The sequence below is a fragment of the Balearica regulorum genome, chromosome 12 (genome assembly GCF_011004875.1).
Source record: "Balearica regulorum gibbericeps isolate bBalReg1 chromosome 12, bBalReg1.pri, whole genome shotgun sequence".
In the NCBI taxonomy this organism is placed as follows: Eukaryota; Metazoa; Chordata; class Aves; order Gruiformes; family Gruidae; genus Balearica; species Balearica regulorum.
Window position 1 is genome coordinate 10567417 of NC_046195.1, and position 27753 is coordinate 10595169.

Genomic DNA, 27753 nt, shown 5'->3' on the forward strand with positions numbered 1-27753 from the left:
ACAGCCACAAATCCCTAGGGATCTGGGGAAGACATTTTCACCGTTTTATGACAGAACAAAGGATCGCAGCGGTAGCTCTTTTCAGAACTATAGGAGCTGCTTCCAAAATGGGAGATAAATCACAGTGTTTTTTCTTCAAAAAAGACCTCATCATTTTGTAGTCATAAATGCATACATGCAGGGGTCAGCTGAAAACACTTTAACATTACAATTCTCAATACTTGCTAACTGCTAAACAAAATGGCTAAAAACTGTATTTGAAGAGATGAAGAGGGTCAGGGCTTTTACAACTGAAAACTAGGAACACAGTGGAACTGCTCAATCTCTTATCAATGTATAATATTGTTGTAATATAAGCTGGAAAGAACAGAAAAAAATAGGAAAATGATAACTAATTGGACCACAAGCACTAAAAAAAATGCAATTTCTTTTTTTCCCGTTAGCAGCCACTGTATTTAATACTCAAGCCTTTCCACATAACTTAGATGAAATAGTGATAAAATCTGATGCTCCAGTTTACATCCGACTCACTTCTATAAATTCATCTGCCCGTGATCCACAGATCCAGAGCAATGAAAATAACTGTCAAAAATGCACCGATAACCCCAGAATCCTTACCTATAGTCAGGCTCCTATTCTTGGAGCTGTACCAGAGTTAGGAATTATAGGATATTTTGGAAAAAAAAACCCTTTCAAGCATAGTTGTAAGAACAATATAGCCTTATTTACACATTTCCTGGTAACCTACAAGGAAAATTATTATACTAAAGAGAGCCTTCCTTCACTTTAGCACAGAAGACAAGCAGCTTCCACAAGAAAGTGTGGAGTATCCTCTTCCTCTGCCATCTTTAGCATATATATACACACCAACAGGAACCCCAAAAGTACAGCATATTACTGATATAGAGAAATGAAAAGATCAATTCTTACTTCAATGTGGCTTGATATTCTATCCCAGTTTTGTATTAATTCAACAGTTCATTGCCCATATAACGTTCTCAGCGTTCAAAAAATGTGTACTTTCTCTCCATTTACCCTTCCTGATATTTACTTTTATACCACTTGAACATTTTCCACAATGCGTTGTGAACGTGCATCCATTTATAGAACCCTACACATTTAGTCATTCAGACAAAAGTCACCATACAATACAAAAGCAGTAAATGTATTTTACACAGGCTGAAATCAAGATAGTTGTAAAGCAGTGAGATCAGAAAAGGAACTCTAACTGGTGATGATAGTGCAATGAAGTTGCTGGTTAAAATTACACCTATTGATGTATATGTCTACATATGGCTTTTTGTGTATAATGGTATGTCTAACTGTGTTCAAATGTGTTTACTTTACATGATATGTTTCTGTTTATGTGATGTTTCTATTTATGTGAAATCTTTTCTACAATATTTCCCAATTCCATACAGTTTATTATTTCCTTAGTGCTAAATCAATTACCTCCTGCTTTGCCAAGCCTCTCTAACAAGAAATGATAGAGAAGGACTCTGTAGAGGCTGGGACTGGTGGTGGGGAGAGAAAAGAATTCAAAACCTGCCATCATCAAACGAGAGTATGATTGGAGTAGCTGCTCTAGTTCTTGAAACTGTAAGTGAAAAAAACATGCCACGAAAGCCAAGCCTAAAACTCCAGACACAAACCATTTCCCCATTTGCGAAGACTTCACACAGCAACAACACACTCTCAGATGCTTGCTGTAATTGGCAAGCACAGAGCACACCTGCAACGCCATGCTCTGGTTTTGCACATCTGGCCCAGCACTCCTTGCTAGCGCACTGGTAAGCTTGTATGACACGTGACAGATAATACATAATCTCTGCTAATTACAACAAAATATGTTTAATGATCATAGGAAAATGACTGGGTAAAAGTGCTGCCTTTGTTCCTCACTACATCTCTGTTTTCATTTGGCATCATTTACATCATCTGCTACTACATGCTCCTCTTCCCAGTGCAGAGACAATACGGTGAAGAGCAAAAGCTCTTCTATTTTGGATTCTATTTTGGCTCATCCACAATCAACGCATTTTCTATTCTAGAACTATTTATTTCCAGTGATGATTCATGAGCCAGAAAGAACACCACTTGCCTATCAGATGCCAAGGAGAACTTAGAGGAATGGCAATTAGAATGTTTTTTATTGTGGTAGTGCTGTTGATATGGAGTCTAGAGAAATAACTGAAATGCAGCCTTTCAGTGCTATTTTTACAGTTGTTTTATAACCACACTTCAAGGTTTTTCATCAGCTGATGAAAACAGAAGGCAGATGAAAGCAGAAAAAAACCAAACAACCCAACAACCCACCTTGCCAAGTTTATGCCTACATGGTAGATGATCCTTACTTTTGTGGATTTGCTTTTGCTACTTTATCTCATATTATGCTAAATGATATACTAAATATTTTAGTGCTTAAAGGAAAAAAAAAAGTTGGAAAAGAGTTAGTGGTGAGCTTTATGCAAGGCATTAGATATATCTAACATCATCTGACAATAAGTCATGTATCTTGCACATATGTGTGCACTATGAATAGTCCTCTTGATTTCAATGCAATTATCAAAAGTATGAGAAATTAATCACACACAAGCCTGAGGCTTTGTACTCTACAAGTCATTTTACATACAGAATTTATTTGTACGTGACGTAAGGCAAAGAGAAGGACTCAAGATCCTAGAAACAACAAAAATAAATTAAAAAGTCAAGCAATTGAGATTTTAGCATTTATTCAAGTTCCATCAGCTTTACCAGCAACTTTTCCTATGCTTATTGAACTTACATTTTTGGTCTGCAAAGCTTACAAGCTTTTCTAGCTTCTGCAATGCAATATGATGCCTTTACATGAGGAATTCTTAACTGAGATATTCTTAACCAATTAATTTCGTAAAATTAACTTTAAAAAATACCAGTATAAATCTTTCAACTTAGCTTCAAGGAAATGCCAACTGTTAAATACTTTTAAAACTACTGACCTCCGTTTGTTCCTATTTGGCTTTTTTTCTGGTAATAAATCAATTTATAGCTTCAAACTTCAGCATGATTTTCTGACCATATGTTGGAGATGGAGGGATACTTTTTCCTTGGAAACACACAGTTCAGAAGGGATTACTTCAGTTTCCTCCCCACTCTTTCTAAAAAATAAAAAAAATAAAAACCTCACCTTTGAACTGAAATACAAACCAGAAAATGTCAAGTAATTTTGTTTCAGAAAAATTGTGTAACTGAAAAAGGCATATGTGGGTTTCAAAAATGGAATTAAAACATCCCAAACTACATAGATACAGTATTATTTTAGTCTGCTGTCTTTAGTGAGATGATTGACTCACATATTTGAGTCACATTATACTTTTTTCCTTGTTCGCAGGAGGAACAGTGAGAGAAAAACAATTGCTAAAAAATACAGTAAAGACTATCTGAATATATCTTGTTGCAATTGGCTGAACATTTCACTACACAAGTTTGGAAAGGCGTATCCTAACGGATCAGGTAAACATGACTGGGTTAGCTCCCTTGTAGTGTGAAATACCTACAGAAGTTATCTGGCACCCTTCTTTCACGTGTTCAGTTCATTGCTTGGCACGCTAAAGTTCCATCCCAGCCACCCAGTCCTGCGGCAGCCACATACGCACCAGAAGGCATGTCACGGCGTTTCAGGGCAGAGCTGGGATGTGGGCCGTGTCTGACAAACACGGGAGGAGTTTTGTGCTGTTAACTGAAATCACTTCTTTGGGTAGCGAATGACCAAAACTAACAAGGCTTCTGTTCATCTAGCATCTGCAACTGCTCCTCTTCAGCTGTGGTGACATAAACCTAACCTTAAGTTGAAAGGCACAGTATTACAAAGTGGCAAAAATGGTGTCTAAGAGAGTCAGACAAAACCTGTAATCTTTGACCTCATAAATTCACACCTTACTTTTCACGGGTAAGAAATCTGCCAAGACCACTCTCTAGATGTTCCCACCCACGCTTTAAGAATAATGTTTCCCATAAGCGTCTACAAATTATCCCACTGCTGTCTTTCGAAACACACCTTTAAATGTCTTTTGGGAAGCTGACAGGAAGAGAGCTCCCGCGGGCGGGGGGCGGTTAGGCCGCTCCTGCTCCCGCACCCCCGCTCAGGGGAGCATCTGCTCCTATCTCCCTGCGGTCTCCGACCACCAGACCGCGGGCGGCAACCCCGGGAAGGCCGGGCTGACCCGCTCTCATCGCCGTGCTTCGGCTCCACCTTCCGGCTCAGCCGCGAGCGGTGAGCGGGCGGAGCAGCCGGTGCCATCTCAGCCGCGGCAGGGCCTGCTGCCCAGCTTGGGGAGGAGAGCAGCGGCGGGCAGGCAAGGCCGGGGACTGGGGGAGCGCCTCCCGCACAGCCACCCCCGAGGCTCCCGCCCGCCCGTCACTGCCCAGCGCCATCATGGTGTCGTCCCCCCCCTCCCCCGAACTGGCTCCCTCAGCGCTCGGACCCGCGCGGGCGGGGCGGGGCGGCCCCTCCCCTCACAAGGGGGCGGCCCCAGGCCCGCGAGCTCTTCCCGCTCCGCCCTGAGCCCGTCCGGCTCCGCCCTGCCCCGCCCCCAGCGGGCGGTGCGGTGTCCCGCAGCCGGGGCGGTCCCGGAAGTGCGCGGCGCAGGCCGGCGGCCCGGCACGGCCTTTCCCTTCCGGGCGGCGAGGAGCGGGCCGGGCGGGAGTCACCATGAGCGATGTGGTGGAGCGGACGTTGAGCGTGTTGCCTGGGCTGCTGAGGCAGCACGAGCCGGGCGCCGCGCCGGGGGGCGCCGGCGGTCCTGGCAGGGTTTCGGCCACCTCCCGCCTCGGGAGCCTCATCCGGAGCATCACGGCGCTCACCTCCAAGCATGTACGGGCTGCGGGCGGCGTCCCGGGGTGGGCCGGGCCGGGCCTTCTGCTCCTCCCGTCGCGTCGAGGCAGGCGGGGACTGGGCCTTACTCTTCTCCTTTCTCACCCCCGGGCTCCCTGAGGTGCCGGCGCGGTCCCGTGGGGCGCTGCGGGCGGCTGAGGCGCGGGGTGCGGTGCTGTGCGGGGCGCCGGCGTCCCCCCTCAGCCCCGGGGCCGAGTCCTGTTGAGCTCCGGGACCCGAGGGTAAACCTCGCTGCGATGCCTGCTTGTGCCTTGCCGCCTTGTGCTGTTCTGTGGGGGGCACGGCATGGGAAAGCACGGCCGCCGGGTATTGGCTTCTGTGCTTGAAACCAGCGGTCCGGTGTTACCGCGTAAGTGGGGTATGTGCTGGTTTTGAGAAGACAGTGGAATACTCTTACATTAACGTGTCTTCTTTGACTTTTGTTTCATGTTCTGCCTCCACGTGAGATTTATGCGAGATTGAAACAAGAAGTTTAATCTTTTCTAGGAAGAAGAAAAATTAATCCAGCAGGAATTAACCAGCTTGAAAGCAACAGTTTCTGCCCCCACCACAACACTTGTAAGTTCTGTTAGTGGTTACTGGCTGTGGGAACAGCAGACCAATGGCGAAGAAAAACAGGGTTCTCTTTTTGCTAGGTGGAGTGTACAGGTTATCTATATTATAGATATTTAATCAGCAGCATTAAAAGATACCAATGTCTGTGGTTTTGCAGCGTGGTTAAAATAGTGAGGATACTGTGATTCTGTTTGTTGTGAATAAATTGTAAGAATAGGGCGCCCAGAGTCTGTCATTCTGTAGTTTCTGAAATAATGCAGGTAAAAAAGCTAGGTGATTAATTGCTTCTATCAAATAACATTCTTTGCAGGCTGACATTTTTACAATTAATTTGTGCTACATAAGAACCTGTGCTTTTGTCGCTCATGTCTGAGTTGCAGGAGTTGATATATTCTGTTTTGAGCTAGTTAACGTGTGTCTCAGTCCCATGACTGAGAATGTTTGAAGGGAAAAGTAAAGTTTTACCTTCCACACAGTGAAAACCCATCCTAGGTCAGTGTAGTGATTAAAACTAATGTGCATTAGCAGTGTGAATATCTGACACTTCAGATAATTACTATTTTTTATGTTAGTCATAATTAATCTAGTGTTGACCCCATGCTTGCTAGCCAAAATAAGATAACATTTTTAATGGTAGTATATGGGGAGTTCTGCTCTTCTGATCAAAAATTAACGTTGATTTGCAGAAGAGGTTCACAGCAAAACAAAAATTAGAAGTACCCTGATTTTAGAAAATGTGTATGAATGCACGTATGTATCTATCAGAGAAAGTTCTCCTTCATCAGACTAGTGAAGAAGAGCATAAACCATGGCCGACTTAAAATTCTCAATAATTTATTTTTGGTATTTCAGAGACTGATGAAAGAATGTATGGTGAGGCTCATCTATTGTGAAATGCTGGGGTACGAGTCTTCCTTTGGATATATCCATGCAATCAAGCTTGCACAGCAAGGAAATCTTTTGGAGAAAAGAGTTGGTATGCATGGAACTGTAGCCTTAATAATATTCTCAAACTGTATTTTTAAAGTTTCTTAGGATTTATAATTCACATAAAAATACAACTTACTTAAAATGTTCTTTTACTTTCTTGGTCTTGTTTCATAGTCTCTCACTTCTCTTTGAAAATAACTAAATCCCGAGTTTGTGAGTTGCTCTGTATATGTTTGTAGAACAGAATGCAGGTTTGTAAATATTGTAAATCACCAGTTTTGTAAATATTGTAAATCACCAGTTGTTCATGGTTTTGAATTGCAGCACCAATAAACAAGTAATTTACAAGAAATTTTCTAAAAACCATATGAAGCTGAGAATGAGTTTCTGACAGGATTTGATTTCTTTTTCAAGTACTGTAGTACAAGAGTAGATAAAGATGTTTGTCAGACAATTTCTGCAAGCATAGTATTGGTTTCCCTGTATTTAACTTAGAGATAGTTGTTTAGAATTTTTATAAAGGGCTTATTACTGTTAGCAAAGTGGCCCTAAAATATTTTCTGGTTTGGTACTTGTAGGATTTTCTTAGTTTAGAAACAGTTGTAGGAATTGAGGCAAATAGGGAGGTCCCTGGAGTATAGATGCAGAAGTTCCTGAGGATTTCTTTGAAATTTCAGGCTGTTGTGATTTCCTTGTCTGTCAGCGTGGCTATTAACTTGTTTCCAGTAGATTTAGTTTGAAGTAGCTGTCCGCTTGTCTCATCTGGAGAATTTCCTTGCAGTTGCTGATTCAGCTGCCTAGTGAAGACATTTCTTCTTGTTTGCAGAGAAAATGGTTTAACTCCAAGCAATGCTATGTCTGCATACACAGAAGGAAGGCAGTGTCTCGCGGGATATGCTTGTTTGATATCCTTTGTTTGAGTTTCATCTGGATCATCCACTCAAGTATTGGAGTTTCTGAGAGAATGTGTTACAAGGGATGATATAAAGTTGCTTTATCCCTGAGCAATGAAAGCCAGTGTGCAGATGCTCTGGTAGTGATTAAGAAATTCTATCTTCACCAAACCTGGGAGGGCAGGTGGTAAGCTGTTTTGGAGAAAACTGTGACCTCTGACTGTCAAGAAGCAATGTGTCTTGTTATTAATTGGTTTGAGACCTTTTTGATAAAGCGTTGGTGAACATTTTTTTTTTAATGTATGTTGGTGGCTTAAAGTTTTCTAGACAGAAAGCACTCTTAAGCACTCTTAAGCTTTGTCTGGTATCAAAAGTGTGTATGTGGGTTTTGATGGGTTTTTTGTTGTTATGTCGTATTTGATATATGAGGACAGCCTTGTCTGTTCTTGGTGTAATATATCAAAGTCTGTATTAAGGAAGGGTTGTCAGTTGATCCGATCAAGATGGGTTACTCTTTTACTCAAAGCGAGCCTCAATGTATGAGAGCGAACTCCGTTTTTGCAGGTGTGCTAAGGTGATAGAGTCCATAGTTTCACAAGCAGATAGATCAATCTGATAGCCCAGACAATACTGTTATTTGTATCAAAGTTGTTCATTTTGATCCCTAAGCCCTGAATCAACCAAGACTTTTTTTAAGATCCAACTCTGTAATACAATATTGTCATGAGTTGTGGCACACCCTCCCCACCTCCATACTTTTGGTCCCTTAGTTTAGAAGGAAGAGGGGTCTTTAAAGAGGTTTCTGGCAGGTTCTTTTCTGGGGTTTTGGTTGGTGAATTTACTTCTGTATTCCAAGTTGAAGATAAAATTTACTTGAAATGGAACTTTTTAAAGAGAAACAAATATAAGGAAGTGCATTTGTGTAGTCTGGAAGGAATATACTTTTGTCTGTGCAGAGAAGATATTTGTTTCCCAGGAAGTGATTTCTCCTGGTGTTCTTGGCTGCTCTTTAGCTATAACAGTATTGTAATGCTTCTTATTTCTCACAGCTTATGGATTCTTATGTTATTTGTTGAGCTTTACTGCAACTTAAATATAACTGGTTTGCCTGGAAATAAAAGAAAGTCTTGATATATAAAACATTAGCATCTGTCATCCAACAGTGCGGGTTTTTTTGTTGTGGTTTTTTTTTTGAAATAACTCTTCTATTACAGACAGTCTTAAGCTTTCTATCTTGAAGTTGCTTTTTGCTCAAAAGGAGTAATGGAGGCTGCTTTCTCTTATAGGTTACTTGGCAGTTTCTTTATTTCTTCATGAAAATGATGAACTGCTACTTCTACTTGTGAACACAGTTGTGAAGGTACAGTGTTTTTGGAGGTCTGGAGGTAAACTAAACTTGGACCAATTCTTGCTGTTTTGTGTCACACAAGATCTAAGCTCATTAGTTATATTTTGCTCTCTTAAAGTTGTCGTTTCTTTGGTTAGAAATGAAAATTTGAAATTTACTTTCCCTGGCTTTTTAATTTAATCTTGGCATTCCTGCTGTTGAAGCCATACTTTTAAATTTTTTTCAGAGGAGATACACCATAAAATTTTCTTTATAAAATGTATATACATTCTCAACTCCAGGAGGAGCCATGCATGCTTATTTCAATGTAAACCTTTGCTTTTAGCTGACAGCAAGTATCCATTGGCTTCTTTGAGTTCTTTTGGTAATTTTGATAGAAAATGGAAATTGTAGTGACACTGAAAATCTATTACCAAATAATATTTCGTAAGTGTCATCTGTATTACTGCCTCTTACATGGAGCAGTTGTGACTTCCTACAACTCTTTTTTTGTATAATGATTGCTTTTATATTACAGTAGGCTGAAGTCACATAAGTCATAGACTGAAAGAGATGTTCATTTTGCTGTTCTGATTGAAAATGGTTTTATAATCTTTAAAAATCTGACTTGAAACTAGTAAAGATGTAGAAAGAAGTGAAAAATGATAGTGCACAAAGAACTAAAATAAAATGACGACTAAAAACTATCTGGGACAAATGCCAGAGTAAATAATGATGTGAGCTGGAAATCTTACGTGTTTCATTTGTTTTGAAAAATAATGCTAATCTTTTATTTTGTTAATTCATCCATCCTTTTTGGTTTAAGGTTACAGAGAGCTATAGCTACTATTTTTAATTGCATTTGGGACAGATTGTGAATTTTTATTCTTTCTTTTGTAGAACGTTATGTGTAATTTGCATTCTCAGGGACTAGGTAATGTCTTATTTTAGTGTGCAAATATGTAATTGACAGCAATATTGAGCTTGCACTATTTTAAAAAAATTCTTTGGGCTGATCTAAGGCACTAAAGAGAATACTATTGAATTCTGAGAGAAGTGACTCATCCCACTGATCCAGCTGGGGACTCAGCATAGTTTTACAATCATCAAGCTATTTCAGTAAACAAATATTGATTGTAGCTCTATGTGTTAATCTTGCATACATTTAAAATATGAATGTAGTTCTAGAACAGAAGTGTGAGGAGCTGATTGTTTTCTCGTCCTGTATAAGAGAAGAACCTGATTAGCTCAGTGAGAGCTGAGACTTCTCAAACAAGAGCAGACAACAGGATGGCTGTCAGCAGGATGCTTGCTGGAGGTGGGCTGTGTAGGTGGGCTAGATCCAACCTGCTTATGAAAAACTTGGGATACATCTGTGCAGGATTTAAAAGTCTAAATGAAAAATGACTGACTTCTTTCAATGATTGTAACAGGACTTACAGAGCACTAACCTAGTAGAGGTGTGCATGGCATTAACCATTGTCAGCCAGATCTTTCCACGGGAGATGATTCCAGCTGTTCTTCCCCTAATAGAAGACAAGCTCCAGCATTCTAAGTATGTATGCATTTCAAGTGGCCTTGTATGGTTGAAAGACTGAATTTTGTAGGTAGTTTTGGTAAACTGGTGTTGGGTTTTTTTTTTCCCTCTGAGTTGATCTTTCTAATAATTACCTTCAGAAATTTTTCCTTTCCTAAGTTGTTCTCTCGGCTTCTTGTCTCATTTATTTGCAGTCTTTACTGAGTATTGGATAGGTATTAATTTTTTGCATAACCAATTTTGATAGGTAAATGTAAACTGAATTTTTCTACTGGAGTCCTTTTAACAATTAGGTAGATGAAGAAGTGTTTATAGAGTAAGTGGAGAAGCAGATTGGGATCCTTGCAGTACTTCACTGATGCTTTTTTTTCTTAAAGCTCTTTATAGAAACTTTGTTGGTAAAAGTGTATCTGCATATATTAATACCCTTGAATTGTTTGATTCTGAATTTATAATATCCCATACACAGAGAATAACCTAAGTGTTAATGTTGATTAGAAACGGAATTGCAGAATGAACTGACTCAGTAACTTCTAGACCCGTATTTTTTGGAGCTGCACATGTGACCACAGCATATTAGCAGTGGCCAATTTCATTGTTTGTTTGGTGACCATTCTTTTGAATCATCAGTCTAACACCAAGCATTACTAGGCTTTTAAGTTTGATTTGTCACTTCCTCACTTAGATTGTCTTTGCAAAGTTATTTGTTATCAAATATGTAAAACATGGGTTCTCATCTCTCTCAAAGTCATGATTTTCTGATGGCTGGCCACGTAATTTTACATTGCTTTAGAAACAGCAAGAGCAAGTTGTTTAAGTCAAGTACTTAAAATACACAAGCAGCTTCACTTTGTTTTGTGTAAATCTCCTTTGTCTTCAGGGAAATTATCCGAAGAAAAGCTGTTCAAGCATTATATAAATTCTATCTCATTGCTCCTAACCAAGTTCAGCATATTCATGATAAGTTCCGGAAAGCCTTATGTGACAGGGATGCTGGAGTCATGGCTGCTTCTTTGCATATTTATCTTCAAATGATTAAGGTAGGCAAAGAATTAGAAGCACAACTGAACTTAAAAGCTATTTAAGTGCACAGTGTACTGTGCAGAAATTTTGCAGAAAAAACTTGCTTGTTTCTAATCGTTAGGAAAGTTAATTTATGTGATCATGGATATCTGTTATGTGTTTGTGCTAGTTCTCCGTTTAGCTTGACAAGTCCTCTTCTTGCATGATCCGAATGCTCAGCATCATTTGCATCCTTAGCTAGAGGATCTAACTTCTACAGTGTGTTAAAGGGTTTGCTGAAATTTGCTTGTAATTTTTTTTTTTTTACCGTTGCCTTCAAGTTACATTCATTCCCTTTGCAAATATGTGAGAAAATAGCATAGGTTTAAAGTGAAGAGCTTACTGGTGTTGGGGGATGAGAGTAGAAGTTTGATTTAAAGAAATCAAACCATCAGTGTAGGTATTTTGATCTTATTCAATTTGTGGATTATGTTCACTTTTGAGGAGCTGTATCAAAATATTTTAACTGTATTTCTTTTTCATTATGTAGGAAAACTCTTCTGGATACAAGGACTTGACTGGGAGTTTTGTGACCATCCTAAAGCAGGTTGTGGGAGGAAAGCTCCCTATTGACTTCAACTACCACAGTGTGCCAGCACCATGGTTACAAATTCAGCTTTTAAGAATATTGGGGCTGTTAGGAAAAGATGATCCCAGGTAACCAGGTCTTTCTCTGCAATTAATATTTTGAAGGGACAAAGAATAGTCATGACCTGTACCTCAGACAGCTTTCTGTTTGGGGTTTTTTTGTGTGTGGTGTTTTGTTTTGTTTTTTTTTTTTTTAAATAAGAAGATTTCAGTGTTGAACTTCTTACACATTTGTTATTAACCAATACAGTGAGCAGATACTTTTTAAACTGCAAAATTAATTTCTTAGCTTCTGAATTGGCTAAAGAATTGATTACTGTGGGATATGCTTGAAATACATATTTTTTTTTTTTTCCCCTGGGACTTCTGTTATAGGTTACCAAAAGCCTGTGTGAAAATCCAGAGTAAAGATACTTTAAAAAGTGGGGTTGCTTTGTGAGGACCTAGTTGTCTGAAATCCTTTTGCTGTTTGTTTTGTGTTTTATACAAGCAGTAAGAGAAGCGTTATTATTTTTGTGATATGGTAAACGTTTCTTTTGAAAGCTGCAAACGTTTTGTTAGATGCCATTTAGAAACGTGTTATAGAGCTCTTCCATGTTAAAGCAAATCTGTGGATATGAATAATTTGTTACAGATTTCAATACTAGTGTTTGAGCTGTTTGGCAAAATAAGACTCCATGCTTGTTAGGGCTGCGAATAATTTTAAATATTTTCTTTTCTTGTTAAACAGGACAAGCGAATTGATGTATGATGTTCTAGATGAATCTTTAAGAAGAGCAGAGATAAATCATAATATTACATATGGTGGGTGAGGGGTGAGGTTATTTTATGCAATTATCAGTATTTGGAAAGATTGAAAATGTTAGTAGTTGATCATGCTAAGATACATATGCAGTGCTTTCGAAAAATCTAATTATATTCTTAATACACGAGTGTATTCTTAGGTGTCCAGCTAGAAAATTGTAAAACAAGTGATACATTGTTGTACAGCACAGTTTTTTATCATTGAGGTTAAACATTTTAATTTACTTGGGAATTCATCTTGACTGAAAAGCCTCTGTCCTATGTTTGCGTTCTCCTTGGCCTTAAATACAGAAGTTCAGCTTCTTCATGAAAGCTTGTACTGAACATTGCTTAAGTTGATAGAACATTGCTTAAGTTGAATTAAATGATAAAAGAAAAATCCTCACGATACAGCCTTGTTTCTTATAAATGCTTAGATCTTCTTGTCACTGCTGTGACAAAGGCAGTAAAAGGTGCGTAAGAGTGTCAGCGTCAGTTCTTTACAGCTGCATAGGGCTTTTTCTCTAGCCACAGCTCATAGCAGGGTTATTAACACTGAACAGAGTTCAGTGGTAGTGGTGCCTGTGAAAAGATGTTTTTGGCACAGATGTCAATTAAAAATTTCTAGAACATGGTAGAAGGCTATGCTAATTTCATTTTCTTCTCAGCAGCGAAAGCTGTATTTGTTAGAACAAAGCAAAAGGAATAATTGCACTATTAAGTTTTTATTAAAAAAAAAAAAAAGCTGAGCAGTTTATTTGGATTTTTATTTGCCTCCCCCTCCCCAGGTCTTAATACCTCCTCAAATGCCCACATCTGATGTACTAGAACCCTACATTAAGAGCTGTTTCACTATTAAAAAAACACACACCCCTCAATATTTTATTGTTAAAGCCCCATAGATGTTGCCAAAGTACCTGTGCTAATGGAATGGAAAGACAACTGAGCCTTTTTTTAAAACAACAGTGTGGGGGAGGGGAAGGGAAGGAACATGGCCCAAAGCATTAGATGTCTAATGCCTACTTGATAAATATTTTCTAAAGCATTTTGTAAGCTTCACTTCTGCTAAAAAGGGGAGCTTTGGCAAAGTATTCTCTTTGAGTAAATAATAGATGAGGAAGCATCTGTCAGACATTTAGTGTATTCAGTTTATTGCTTCTGTTCTTTTAGGCAAGAATATACAAGATATTGGGAGGTGTGCTGCCTTTATAATACAGACAATTTGCACTTGCAGTTGCTAAGGGTAAAACAGTAAATTTGTTTTGAGCACTTACAGGGCCAAAGTGGGCAGTTTGATTTATACAAGGACAGAATTTAGGTATGTAGTTTTTGTTCACATAAGATAAGTTTTTTTTCAAAAACTAAATTGATGATCCTAGACAAAAATGTAATTCTGAGTGATTACTATTTCCTACACAAAGTCCTTGGTTATTACATGTTTCTTACTTCTTGTAGGCAATTGAGTTGTTACTATGCTAGTCCTTCTCAGATTTAGTTTTGTAATAGTTAAGAAAAGTGATTATCTATTGGACAATTCAGTTAGAGACTGAATTACAAGAACAACTGAAAATTATATCATGATTTTAAATGCCAGTTAACTTGGGGAGAGTATGTTGGTCTGAAGCTTTGTGCAAATTGCTGCCACAAAGGTTTAATTACTTTTTGTGTTGTTCAGTTTACTTCTAGCTTCTTCTCAAACAACTATGCAAAGTTGTTTGTGGTTGTGTTGTGGGGTTTTGTTTTCTTTCAGTAAGGATGTTCTTGGCATGATTTTGGCTGTCAGTAGTAGCTAAGAAATCATACGAATTATTGAAAAATATTTATCATTGAGCAGCTATAGGAGACTTCAAGGTTGGAAGAACTTTAAGGACAGGAAGTTGGATGGACAATGCCAAAGGTTAATAAAAAATATGTGTATACTAAAGGAGATAGTCTTTCATCGTGTTTTCATTTATGTCAGTATGTACTCTGCAGTTAGATTCAGTGGTGGTGGGACAGCACTGCAATTCCTTCATATAGTCAATGAGCTTGTTTGCTTGTTAAAAAAATTCTGTGCTGTAGAGGTATTTAATACATGTTAATTACATGTTGATTTTTTTCTCCCCTGCAGCCATCTTGTTTGAATGTGTCCAAACAGTTTATACAATTCATCCCAAATCTGAACTACTTGAAAAGGCTGCCAAGTGCATTGGAAAATTTGTTTTGTCACCCAAAATTAATTTGAAATACTTAGGTAAGGATACCTGATTTCATTAAAATGTTTTTAATTTGATCATAGTAGTATACATTGTCTTATATCATTTCCAATCACTTCTAGGTTTAAAGGCTCTGACCTATGTTATCCAGCAGGATCCTAATCTGGCACTTCAGCACCAGATGACAATAATTGAATGTCTGGACCATCCAGATCCCATTATTAAAAGGGAGGTCAGTTAATTTTTAAAAGTCAAAAATTAAATTAATTTTTAAGATGGGTGATAGGTTTTCTGAAATGAGTAGTGTAAAAAGCATATTAAGTTTCTGTTATTGTGAGAGAGCAGTTATGAACAATATTAATATGACAAGCTGTGTAGATAAGCAGTGTATTTCATTTAAGACTTGCCAAATACAGTTGCTCAATTTTGCATCATACTAAAGTGTTTCTATTTGCTTTCTTTTTGAGTTATCAGAGCCAATTAAAGATATTTTTTTCTTTCTCTTTCAGACTTTAGAACTTCTCTATAGAATTACAAATGGACACAATGTAATTGTCATAGTTCAGAAGATGCTTGACTACTTAAAAGAAAGCAAGGAAGAATATGCTATCATCAACTTAGTTGGCAAAATAGCAGAACTAGCTGAGAAATATCCTTTTATTTTTCTGAAGCTTGGGAGTCAGAGCAAATGTAGCATTTGTACCTTTCAAAACATCTTTCATGATCTTTGGAAGTATTACAGCTGTACTTTGTACTCTTTCAAATGAAAAAAATAATAAAACATACAAAACAAAGTGCATACAAAAATGACGACAGCGTTTCTTGTACGTCACTGAATGTAATGACACTCAAAATACTTTATTTTGGCTTTGGAGTTTAGCATTAAAACCTTGTGTTTTTAAATTAAAACTTTGAAGTCTTACACCACTTCATGGAGAGAGATGCCTCATTGCTACATTGAGTGCTCTTCTGTAATTGTGGGCATGATCTTCCTATCAGAGACCTCTTCGTTGGTGTACAGATTTTAATAACAACACATTTTCATAGAAATAAAAGATTATTTATCTATACCAAAAAGATGAAAGTGGTGTTTAGGCATTTGACATATGGTGGATGTTGCTGTTAGACTTGCTGCTGCCTGATTTTCTGTATGTTTTCTTGTCCGATAATTCGAGTTGTAGGCTCTTTATAACAGAGAAGTCCCTTAACATCCTATTTGTACACTGCTTGGCACAGAGAGTAGAGTACAGAAAAAAAGCTGTGTTGTCATGCAGTCTGGAAAGATAAGACAATAATATTAATGTTTCTGTACTGTTGAAAATTTCCATTCAGTAAGTGTGCATTTTCAGGATTTGTTTGAGGGAAGGCAGAAGTTGACTTCCAAAGTTAGCAAAGGCTAATCAAATTTTAAATCTATAAGATAAGTAATGTTGCTTTTTGTAGGGTACTTCATAATGTTTGTTGTTTTTCAGTAAATCAACAGCAAAGCGCTACTGAAAAGAACAAGTAGTCTATCATTGATCAAGTGATACTAGGTAAACAAACTTGAAAGATGATGCTGGAAAGCTAGCACAGAACAAGTATGAACTTAAAATACAGTAGGACAGGTTTCCAGACCTAAATCCTTGTGTGAATCCTTGGCTGTTCCCACTGTGTGAAGTCTAATTAAACTCTTATTTTTTCATTAACATTTATTCAAGTACAACTTGAGGTGTATTGATTGGCAAGCCAGCAAATAGCACATAACAGATAGCTGTTAAGTTCATGTGTGGGCTTTTTTGGCAGGGCAGTAATTTAAGACTTCTCTACCTGACTATCAGTTTTCATGAAGTTTACAGGGAACACTTTATAAAAGGTACAGGAATATTTCCTGTTCGGTTAATTTGAGTTGATATTTGACCATCAGGCCCCCAAGTTACTGAGGAGAGCAAGATGAGTAGCTTATTTGTGGAAAATTTGTTTCCTTAGGAAATGCACTAAAAAGAAAGAAAAAGTTATGCCTTAGCACTTCATTCCTTAACATCTGGACACGTATGCCCCTGACAATGAGTGGTTCATCCAAACAATGAATGCTGTGTTTTCTGTTGGAGGTGACGTTGTGCATCCTGATATCCCAAACAACTTTCTGAGGCTGCTGGCTGAAGGTGAGTAACTTCCCAAATGCTCTGAAGAATTAGAGGCATAGAATTAGTTTCCTTAATCATCTGGCATTTTTTCTTAAAATGGACTTTGTAATATTTGATGGGAGGTGTTACTTGCGTTTCAGGCAAAGTACATACTGTTTTCTGTCTAGGGTTTGATGATGGAAAAGAAGATGATCAGCTACGGATGTATGCAGTGAAGTCTTATTTAACATTACTTGAAGAGGAAGATGCATTATATCCACAAAAATTCCTCCAAGTTATGAGTTGGGTAAGATGGAAACGTGGTCAAAATTGAATACACAGATACAAGGAAACTGTCAAATGTGATGATGTTTTTAATAATACAAAATGGTAAAGGAATAATTTAGAACATGTTTAAATAGGTTTTTTTGAATGTGAGGTGGATTTTATTGTGGTGTTATTTAGTACTATGTTCTAGTTTTAAAACTGGAACCACTGTTGTGTGTGACTAAACACGTATTTTGTCTGTTCTTTGAATAGGTGTTGGGGGAATATTCCAGCCTCGTTACAGATGTTGATCCAGAAGTTATTTTGGCAAAGCTACACAGCCTGCTGAAGAAGACTTTTGTTACTTCTGAAACTAAAGTGTGGATAATGGCTGCAGTCACCAAGATAGCATCACATACCTCCCATTCAAAAACAGTTGACAAACTAATCCAAGAATTCAGCAACTCTCTAGATACCTGTATGAGACAATTTGCCTTTGAATTGAAGCATCTGTGTGAAGACAAAGCACTGATGAAAAACTTGCTTCCATTTGATGCTAGTTGCACTGACATGGTGGTAAGACAGCTGCAGTGTGTGTTCTTCATGAACCTCTTTGTAGTTTGGGGGGTTTAATCTTGTCGTAAAAAGTGTTTTCAAAATGAATTTGACAGTTTTGACTTGTGCTGGTCTTTAGTCTGCTCACAGCGAGTTTTCAGAAACGTGCTTTTTCAGGCATATGTGATGAATTATAATGTTCCGTACTGAAAGATAAAGTACCATGGTGCTTAGATAGTAAGCTGGAGTAGTTTTTAACAAAATTACAATTTCATACACTGATTTTTTTTTTTTTAAAGACAAGTTAGGCCTGCTTTGCTAATGTGGTACTGCTTTTTAATTCAAAGAGTGTGCCTCCTATTTAGAAACTACTGATCTTGACACTGAAATGTCCATAATAAATGATAGAAAATAGTATTGATAATGCTGAGGTCTTTGGGGGGGGGGCGGGTTGGGTTCAGTATTTTCATATAAGAGTAGGATCAACCATTTTGGGAAAACTCCACTCTACTTTTTTTTTCTTGTTTAGATAAAAAAACCCAAACCAAACAATAGCCGAGTTAAGTTACAAATCTCTACCTCAAGATCTGTTTCAACATACTTGCTTGACCATTTCTGTTACCTACCAGTAGAGCTGCTGTATTATGGGAGGTGTTAGAAGATCCCGATTTGCTGATAAGACACAATATTCTTCTGGTAACATCAGGCTGATATATAGAAAATATTTTCATTGCTTTCTCACTTTTAATTCTGTGTAGGTAGATGCTTCCTTATCTTTTCTGGATGAGTTTGTGTCTGAGGGACTTGGTCGTGGTGCAGCACCATATAAGCCTCATCACCAGAGACAAGAGGAGAAACTTTCTCAGGAGAAAGGTGACTGTTAGTTTACTGCATTTCTTAAATAGCTGGTAAATTACCTGATTAAGTGGTAATAAACAATTTCAGTGTACAGTTTATATTATTCCTTAAAGTAATGTTATCTTAATACATCTCTTGTCTGTAGACTTAGCTAAGTTTAACTTAGATTTTAGTTTCCCACCTTTAAGGTGACTGGTCTTAATGAAAGTCTTAATGAAAATGATTTATCACTGAAGGTGTCAAATATGTTTGCAAAGCAGACAGTGATATATTGATATAATGCTGTGGACTCAAAAATGTTATTTAGGCTCCTGAACAAATGGAAAAGCTCACTTGTTTAGATCCAGTACAGTACTTCTGTCTACAAATACTAAGCATCAGCAGAAGTTTTAGTGATACACCGTAAAGTCGCTATTTCTGTTTAATTTCAGTATTTAAAACCAAATACCATATGAATCCGTGTTTTAGATAAATCCTCTGTTTGTCTAAAAAACTTACTCGAGAACAGAAACATCTATTTTTAATGAGGATAGGATCCTGAATGGGAAGCCTGAGAAGTGCAGCAGTACAGCATATCTATTTTCAGAAAATAGATTTCTTTCTTACCTTTTTATGCCTCATTGTAATTTTAAGATTCTGTCTGTTTTGCAGCTCTGAATTTTGAACCATATGGATTGTCATTTGCTGCAAGTGTGTCCTCATCTGGCATCACTGGCAGACAGTCCCCCACTGGTTTATCTTTTGGTTCTGATATGTCTGGTAATAGTGGTGAGACGGGGCATAAAGAGTGAGTTAATTTGTGTTTCAAATGAAGTACCTTTTAAGCTTCTGTTCTTGTCAGTATCATGTGTCTTTGCTTCTCCCATACATGGAACTAAAAAGAATACAGCTGAATGTAAAACTTCTATCATGTAAGAAGAAATTCAGATGGCATATTCTTTGAAATAACTAGAAAAAAAGCTAATGCATTTAGACTGTTTTTCCACTTTCTTCACAAAGTGCAAATTAAGTGATAGTTAATGCAGTAAAACTGGGACAGGATTGCCTGATGATTCCAGGATTAAGTATTTTTTTCTTTGGGTTCTTTTTCTTACAGCCTATGTGTACTTTTTCTAGGCTTACAATAATGGACCTTTTAAGGAAACTTTTTCAGATAAAAGTAAGGCTGAGGTTCACAGTGTAAGATATTCCTTAAGTTTAGAACACTACAAATCAATACCATATCCATAGTTTTATACAAATTAATAACTTCATTTATACTCTGGTAAATTGGTATGCAGGAAAACTTCGAAGCTTTTTCAGATTCTTTAACCAGGTTGTGTAAAAAAAAAAATTGAGTGAGTCTTTAAGGTGTAGGGCTTGCAGCATTTAGCCTGTGTCTCTTGAATTAACTTCTGGTAGAGTTCAAGGTGTCTGAGAACATGAACACTTTTCATAAGAAATAAAAATACTTTCTAGGTCTCTTTTAATTTTCAGTCTCTTACATTAACTTAAATTATTTTTTTTAAGGCATTGGCAATAGAACTATTTAAATATACTTAGAGATTCCCACAATCTTTCTGCTGGGGAGAAAGATAGATACCATGTTGCTTGTATTCACTTTTTAAAAGTTACTCAAATAGGTTATAAATGTGATCTGAAACTCTAGATGGAGTTGGCAAACACAGTCTACTACTGGCTGCAGGCGTCTAATGCTGACTTAGCATGGGTCTGTACTTAAAACTATATAGATTAGTCCAAGTTTGCGTTTGTGGGGTGTTTTAAAAGTAATGAATGATGTTACTAACAGAGAACTTCATACAGATGCAAAAGTGATCATTTATATTCCACTACTCACTTTTTATATCAAAGTACGAAAATTGTGAATGGTGTTTAAAGTACAGTGTTGGCATGTTTTTATGAACGTGGTTTGTAAATGTTTACATGGTTGATCCTGCTTTGGTTTTTTTGCCTTTTTAGGACAAATACTCTGAAACTTGAGGGAGTACACAAGCTATGGGGAAAAGAAGGCTACCTTCCAAAGAAAGAAAACAAAGTAGGGAAAGAAAATGAGCCACAAACTGTTTCTTGTGGCAGCTTATTAGCCAGACAGGTGGGCGATCCTTCTGCATCGCAATCTGATCAAGTTGCCAGCCTCTCTGAGGAAGACAAAGAGAAGCAGCAGTTGGCATCAACTTTATTTACTGGGCTGGGATCAAGTGCTGGTGTCAGTTTGGTAAGTGGTTCTTTTGAGACTTAGAAGAGTTTAAAGTTTAAGTATTGCCTTATTTGCAATTAGAGGTATTTATATGCAAATAGAGATCAAATTAATGTTGTGGTAAAACAAGGCAAAAAAACCCAAGTCATTGAAAAACTATTGAGAATTACTTTTGTAATATGATAATTTGTTAAGAACCTGAACTGGGTTGGTTATTACTTGAAATCACCTCTGGAGCAGATCTGATTCAGTAACTAGAACACTCCCATTTGCATGTTGTGCTTCAAGTTTTAGTCTCTATTTTCCCTAACGACTGTTCTTTGACCCAACTTTGCAGAGCTGTTGGGATTCATTTGGCAATATGGTCAAAGAGTTTGATGCCCTATGTCAAGACCACTTTTTATTTGTGTCTGGTGATATGCGGAACGCCAGAAAAATTACCATTAGGTGATCTTTTTAAGACTGGCATTAGCATAGTAGCCAGGCCAAATCTTGGCATTTATCACTAGTTGAACCAGGAAATGTTTACCTGTGCTCTCTTTTTAATAGGAGCTCTTAGTTTATGTTTTAGAGAACCTGGAGTAATTCTTCCATTATAGGCGAATCCAATAGCCTGTAGGAAATACAACAAAAGCCTATTACTGGGTCCACTAAAATGTTAGGAATCTATTTGTATTTGTCATCTGAATTGATTCCTTGGTCATTATTTCTCCTTGCTCACTGTTTCATGCTGTTAGCAGTAACACAGTTGGCTGCTAGAAACTTCCCCACCCATATTTTTTTCTTTTTCCTTTTCAGATGGGGAAAGCAGACACAGCTACTCAGAAGTTCAAAAGAAAATCAAAGATAAATGAAACTCAAAATAGCGAGGAGGCATCAGACTTCCAAAATAGTGCTGCTTCAGATTTTGGTCCCTTACTTGATACAGTACCTATTAACTTGGAAGACTGTGAGGGAAATGTACACACAAGGTTAAGGAAAGTCTCCCTGTGTTCTTCAGATATTGTAGAAGATAATTTAGCGTTTGAAACGCCTCAGTCCCTAAAAAAATCTGGGCTGGATGACAGACTTTCAGATAGTAGGCTGTCGCAGTCATCTTTGTTTGCTGATAGTAATATTGAAATTTTTCAGCCTTCCCCAAGTGCTCATTGTGAAAGTGCCAGTAAAATACCATTGGTCCCTTCCTTACCAGAAGAGCTACAACAGCTCACTCACTCTGAAGTTGTGGAACTTTGTCAGAGTGATGCCTTAGCTCTGTATTTATGTAAGGTGTGGACAGATGACTCTCTGTTGCTAACTGTTTTCCTTTCAAATAAAACCAATTCTGCACTTAATGCTGTGAACTTAATGTTTGAAGAAGCAGAACATTTTCAGGTAAGAAACTTTGTTTCCACTATATTTCAAATTGACTTGCAACTTCTTGCTTTTTGCTTGCATTGAAGTGGTTTAATGTAATAGGCATGCCTTTTTCCCAAAGCATTTCCTTAAAACCTGTAGTATGGCTATTACACACATCCTAAAGGGTAATGAAAGAAATCTCAACACTAAACTTAGCATCATTTAGTATAACAGTTAGCATTTCACTTTTTTAATTCACCTTGATTTTGTTTCCTGCTGCTTGCCTTCATGTAACAAATGTGTGATTTTTTCAGTTCTGAATCCAGATTCTTCCTGGTCTAACCAGTCATATTCAGCATGGTATGACTTGAGTTGCCAAAGAAGTCGCTGTGTATATTTTTTTTGTCTGGGTGTGACTGTTGAGCCTGTGCATCCATTTGTATGTATCTGATAGGCAGACATGATGCAGTTTCTTTCTTCACATAAAGCTTGCTTCAAGGGGTTTTTTGGGTTTGGGTTGTTTTTTTTTGTTACCCCCCCAAAGGCATCAGTCATATTTCATTCTTGTTCTCATGCATTCAGTTGATGTTGGAGAGGCTACATCTGGGATTTAACTATGGTTGGTAATAGCATGTGATAGTGTTGATTGAAACTTCACTTAAATAATAGGAAAGCTATTTAGGAATTGCCTGTTGGCATGACTACCCATAGATTTTGCTGAAAGAAGCATTAATGAAATGGAATTATGAAACCTTGGAGACACTCAGCAAGTGATAACTCGATAAAGAGAATTAAGCAGAATGTTTCTTTTAGAATTGACTTAATCAAGGAACCTGAAGTCTCCTTCCTTTCCATTTCTGGCTTGAATCAAACCTGTCATGATAGAAAGTGGGCATCTCATGTCTAGTTTTTCTTTGTAATTCACTTAAGTTTCTACACAGAACACTACCAGAGATGGAATCTATGTTAGTAGTTTGTTTGGAAAAGCCAGGGACTGCTGAGTTATCTTGAAATTATCTTTGTTATTAGGGATGATTTCTCAACTTCCTGCTTTTAGCATATGGCTTGGGGTATGTGGCAATGTTGCTTGCTCTAGTGTATTAGTTTATTTTGGGACTGAACTAAAGAATACAGGTTCTTGGTGTCTCTGAGCAATCATTTGGGGGTGGGGGCGAAGCCAATTGGCAGAAAGAGATTAATTTCTCCAGTGTTTTAATTCTCTCAGAACTTTTGTATATGTTAATGATTGATTTATCCTTGATGAGAGATGAAAAATGGTAGCTCTGTTCACTTGCCAAATAGTCCAAGAAAAATCAGTTGAAGTAAAAGGCACACAATTTTATAGCTGTATCTTAACCACTTACACAGCTTGACAGCAAGACTTACATTCTATATTCCTTTAAAAAATTATAGATTTTGGAGAGTCCCACCTACCAGTTTCCTGTAATTGAAGCTCAAAGTGTAGAACGTTGCGAGAAACGTGTGTGGATGGACAAAATCTGTACACAGGGAATTCTTTCTGGCTCCATTCATTACCAGTCAGAGATGGACACTCGCCTTGAATTTTCAGTAACTTTATCATTATTGGACTTCATCAGGTAAATAAAATAAGGTGCAGTTTTTAAAAACACATGTACTCAAATAAGTATTAAAGGCAGGATGATTTGGGTGTTGATTACGAAAATATAAAGCTTCACCTTGAGCAGCTCATTTTAATCTGAGATGACTGTTAAAGATAGTAAGTGGTTATTTATACACTTACAAAAAAGGGGCAAAGTTCCAGGAAGAAGTACAAATCCAGTGAGAATATTGACAGTAGCTACAGGTGAGAATAGTCTTGAACAACAGAATGTGTTTTTGAGGAGGCTAACAGAACTCAGTGAACAGAAGGGCAAGCTGCTTTAAAGTATGGCATAATATAAACATGTCAAACTGAAATAAGTGATTTGAGTACAGAGACCTGTACATTATAGGGAAAGGCTGACAGCTTTTGCAGGGGAAGAAGAAAGCTCATTCTAGTCATTTTTGAACACTGCATTTATTTTAGGAGTAGAAAAATCAAGTGTTCTTTTTCCAGTAAACTTTTCTGTTTTATAGTGAAATCCACCTTGTTTTCCATAACACAGTCTACCTCACACTGAACTTGTTTTGTCTCTTTCAATGGGCAAATATCTCAAGACTGTTTACTTTGGTCTTCTATTTACATAGAATATGTATTTTTTTAAAATTTAGAAATCTAAAGCAAGGAATAAAAACTTCTTAAATGTTAAGCTGGGAAGAAGAGGGGCTTGTTTGAAACAATCTGTATCTGCTCATTGCTTGCTCTATTGTCCAGTTGCTTCCAGATGAAGATTTTTTTGGGAGACCAAATATATTCTGAATAATGTATCTTATTTTGCTAAGATATGTGGTGAACTTGCTTTTAGGCCAATGGCAATGACTACAGAAGACTTTGGGAAGCTGTGGTTGTCCCTTTCCAATGATGTGAAACAGAATATAAAAATGTCACCTTCTCAAGATTCCCTTTCAGCAGCTCTGAATACACTGCAACAGAAGCTGAAACTCCATATAGTTGATATTATAGGTGAGTGAAAGTATACTGCAAGGTTCCTTACAACCTATAATTTGTCCCAGAAAAATAAGTGCATGGAAGCAGATACCTTACAATTTAAGGCAGGGAACGCTTAGGAGCATAGTAAGCACGGGAGCATTGTCCTATAGACTTTATTTGCCTTACTCAGGGGTCTGTGTGAAGATTGATGTAAAGGTACAAGTGTACAGCAAACAGTAAATTTTACAAGGGAGCGAACTACTGCACTGTGAAGAATGTTGGGCAGGGCAAAAAATGGGAACGAAGCTATATGACAAATACGAAGCTGGGATTACATGCAGGAGACCTGATTTTTGGTGACATGTTAAAGGAGTCAGTGTAAGAGAAGAGAACAGAAGAAATGGAGTTTGGGAGAAAGATACATTTTTTTTTTGTGAACTGTACAATAGCTATTGTTAATTGTTACTTCATTTTTTCTGTGCCCTCTGTTGTTTTAAGGTAATGAGGGAATACTGGCATGCCAGCTACTTCCATCTGTGCCCTGTCTGCTGCACTGTCGTACTCACTCAGGGATGTTGGCGTTATGGTTCAGATCGCCTTGTTCTGCTCTTCCAGATGGTTTGCTTTATCAGTGTCAAAAGGTGATGGAGGAATCCTAATAACAGTAGTGCCTGCCGTAATCTGTTCAGTGTGTGAAAAGCAAATCAAAGATTTATACAGTTGCACAGATAATTACCAAAGCTAAATTAAGATACTGCTTCTCAGAAGTATTAAAAGTTTTCTTCCAGCTGGCATAAGTTATGTGGACTTGTGGAGGAAGAATGATGACCTAAATTACGCCTGCAAAAACATGCTCAGGACTGTACAGTGTCTAACAAGTAATCCATTAAAGTATTGTTACCTGTGTAAGTGAAATGTATATTTCTTAATTTTGTTGTAAATGACTGAAAGTATTTATTTTTATTATGCAGCTTTTATAGATGTCAACAATTATTCTTCATAGCAACTACTTAAATATGATTTCAAAGAAAACACATCTCCATTATGAGGTCAGACTTGATCAGTTATCAGGATCATCTAATTTTATTTTGATAATTTTTCTAAAGCAATTTTTAAGCACTGCTGGCAACAACCCATATTGGTGGTTGTATAAAGAAACTTATGTAGCAACAAATGCATGTTTTTAAAATAGTTGAAAGATTTTTCGTGATCAGCGCACTTCCCATGATCTTTGATATTTACCAATTAAGTGGTAACATCTAAATAGGATTTTGATAGGAGGCAGGCATGGGAAATTGTATGGAAGCACCTCATGGGGGATGATCTAAGGCCCTTCCCGTTAGTTCCTGTCTGGAATTCTTCCTGCCTCGTGTTTCAGTCACCTTCCCTTTCTTTAGGGGTCTGTGACAGTGACTGAATATTTGTGCATGTCTGAGGATGAGTTTCATGTGGATTAAGTCTGAGATGACTGCGCTGGGGGTAGTTGGCTGTGAACAGGTTCATTGCTCTCCAGTCAATTCTGTAAGTTTAATTAGGCCAATATTTCTGTCCGTGAAAATTTACATGGAGGAAATTTTCAGTTACTTTTATTTCTAATTATTTATACCCTTAGTACAACTCTTCAAACCTTTGACTTGGACAGATGTGGCTGTACTTTGTGTGCCTAGCAAGGATCTGCAGTAAGGCATAAGAGATCTAAATCAGAGCAGCATATGTGATAAATGTCTGTCCAGGTTGTCTCCTTTTCTTCATGAAATAACCTCACAGTCTTGAAAATCCTGCAGTCTTAATTTATTTAGATGCTAAATGAAAACTTTAATACTGCTTAATATTATTTATAACTGGTCAAGTTTTTATTTAAAAAAAATCAAAGATTGTACACACGGTGCAGACATGGTATAAATGGATTCTACAGCGGAATTCTCTCCTTTGTGTGCTTAATATTAACAAGGACATTCTTTGTTATATTTCAGCATTATTGATTCTCACCTGATAAGCACTGGTTGTAAAGGAAGATAAAATATTTTGTTACTTTGCTAAGGTTTTGGTAAATGTTTGTGAAATCATCATAAGAATGTTAATGCACTGATAATTTTGGGGTTTTTTTTGGGTTTTTTTAAGTCAAGCCACTTGTGTTACCACAAGTACAATCATTTAAGCAAAGCTCTTTTTTATTGCTGTTTCAGTACCCTCTTACTGAGGAATTTAAAGTGCACTGAACTTGTAAATATACATAATGTTCTGCATACTTTAATGTTTACTTTGCACTTCAAGACAGTTTATATAAATGAAAACTGATTTATAGTGGAATAATTTCCAGCAAACTATTTCCCTGCTGGTAAATCAGACTTGTGTTATGCAATTTTCCTTTTGTAATCATACGAACTGTAATAGAAGTATCTGTTTCTGGCCTATGCATTTAAACCATTTCAGCAACGAGATGTTCAATGTCGTAGTGTTTAAAAAGAACACCAAAAGACAGTAATGCCTTCTGTTGTTCGTGTAATGGTCTTTATAACCTTTTTCACTGTATGACTAGTGTACGTTAAGCTGTCAATATGCAGATTTGAAGAGCTTTATGGTAACATCACATAAAGGGGGTTGCAGGGAACTGTACCTGTGTCAGTCTTTATTTCTAGATTGCCCAGCAAATACTTAATCTGTCACTGTCTTAGCATTTCTTGTAGATTAATAAAATTGTTTCACTTTAAAAAAAATTAGCTTGATACTTGTTAAATATTCTTTGCTACCACATGTAGCAGTGTTTCTGCATATTAAAAACAAGGTTCTATTTTAGTTGTTTCTCTTTGCATCTGAACAGTGATGAAGAATGTCACATTGCAGAAGTCTTGAATCCATTGGTGATTTAAATGTCCTGTATCTCAGTTGAAGGTATAAAAAGAGTGAAAGTAAACTTTTTATCTTTCAAACAGCATTTTGTGTGCCAGCTGACATTATCCAATGCTCTTTTTGGAATACTGCTGGATTGTGGGAGATTTTTTAAATTTTTTTTAGGCATCGCAGGAGACTGAGGTCTCTTGTTAGTCATAGTTGACAGCAATAGCATGGTGGTTTGTTGTTTGGTGGTGGTTTTTTTGTGTGTCCAATGATAACGTAACACACCATTTGCTGTAGTATT

General features: G+C 37.4%; 1 protein-coding gene across 5 annotated transcripts; it reads left to right on the forward strand.

Annotated features, from left to right (window-relative positions):
- Positions 1-4612: 4612 nt before the first annotated feature.
- Positions 4613-27549, forward strand: AP4E1 (adaptor related protein complex 4 subunit epsilon 1). 5 transcript variants are annotated; one of them, XM_075764675.1, is made up of 21 exons: positions 4613-4852; positions 5360-5431; positions 6281-6404; positions 8538-8611; positions 10012-10133; positions 10996-11155; positions 11668-11834; positions 12496-12569; positions 14659-14781; positions 14866-14975; positions 15253-15392; positions 16775-16887; positions 17037-17155; positions 17389-17691; positions 18429-18543; positions 19180-19315; positions 20488-20743; positions 21524-22099; positions 23477-23661; positions 24490-24647; positions 25113-27549. In XM_075764675.1, the coding sequence occupies exons 1-21, from the start codon at positions 4691-4693 to the stop codon at positions 25271-25273; spliced, it is 3450 nt and encodes a 1149-aa protein (XP_075620790.1). In that variant the 5' UTR covers positions 4613-4690; the 3' UTR covers positions 25274-27549. The 5 variants fall into 5 exon arrangements, with proteins under 5 accessions (XP_075620790.1, XP_075620792.1, XP_075620791.1 ...); XM_075764676.1 differs by lacking the exon at positions 4613-4852 and adding an exon at positions 4859-5094; XM_075764677.1 differs by lacking the exon at positions 8538-8611 and having other exon boundaries at positions 4658-4852.
- The last annotated feature ends 204 nt before the right edge of the window (positions 27550-27753 follow it).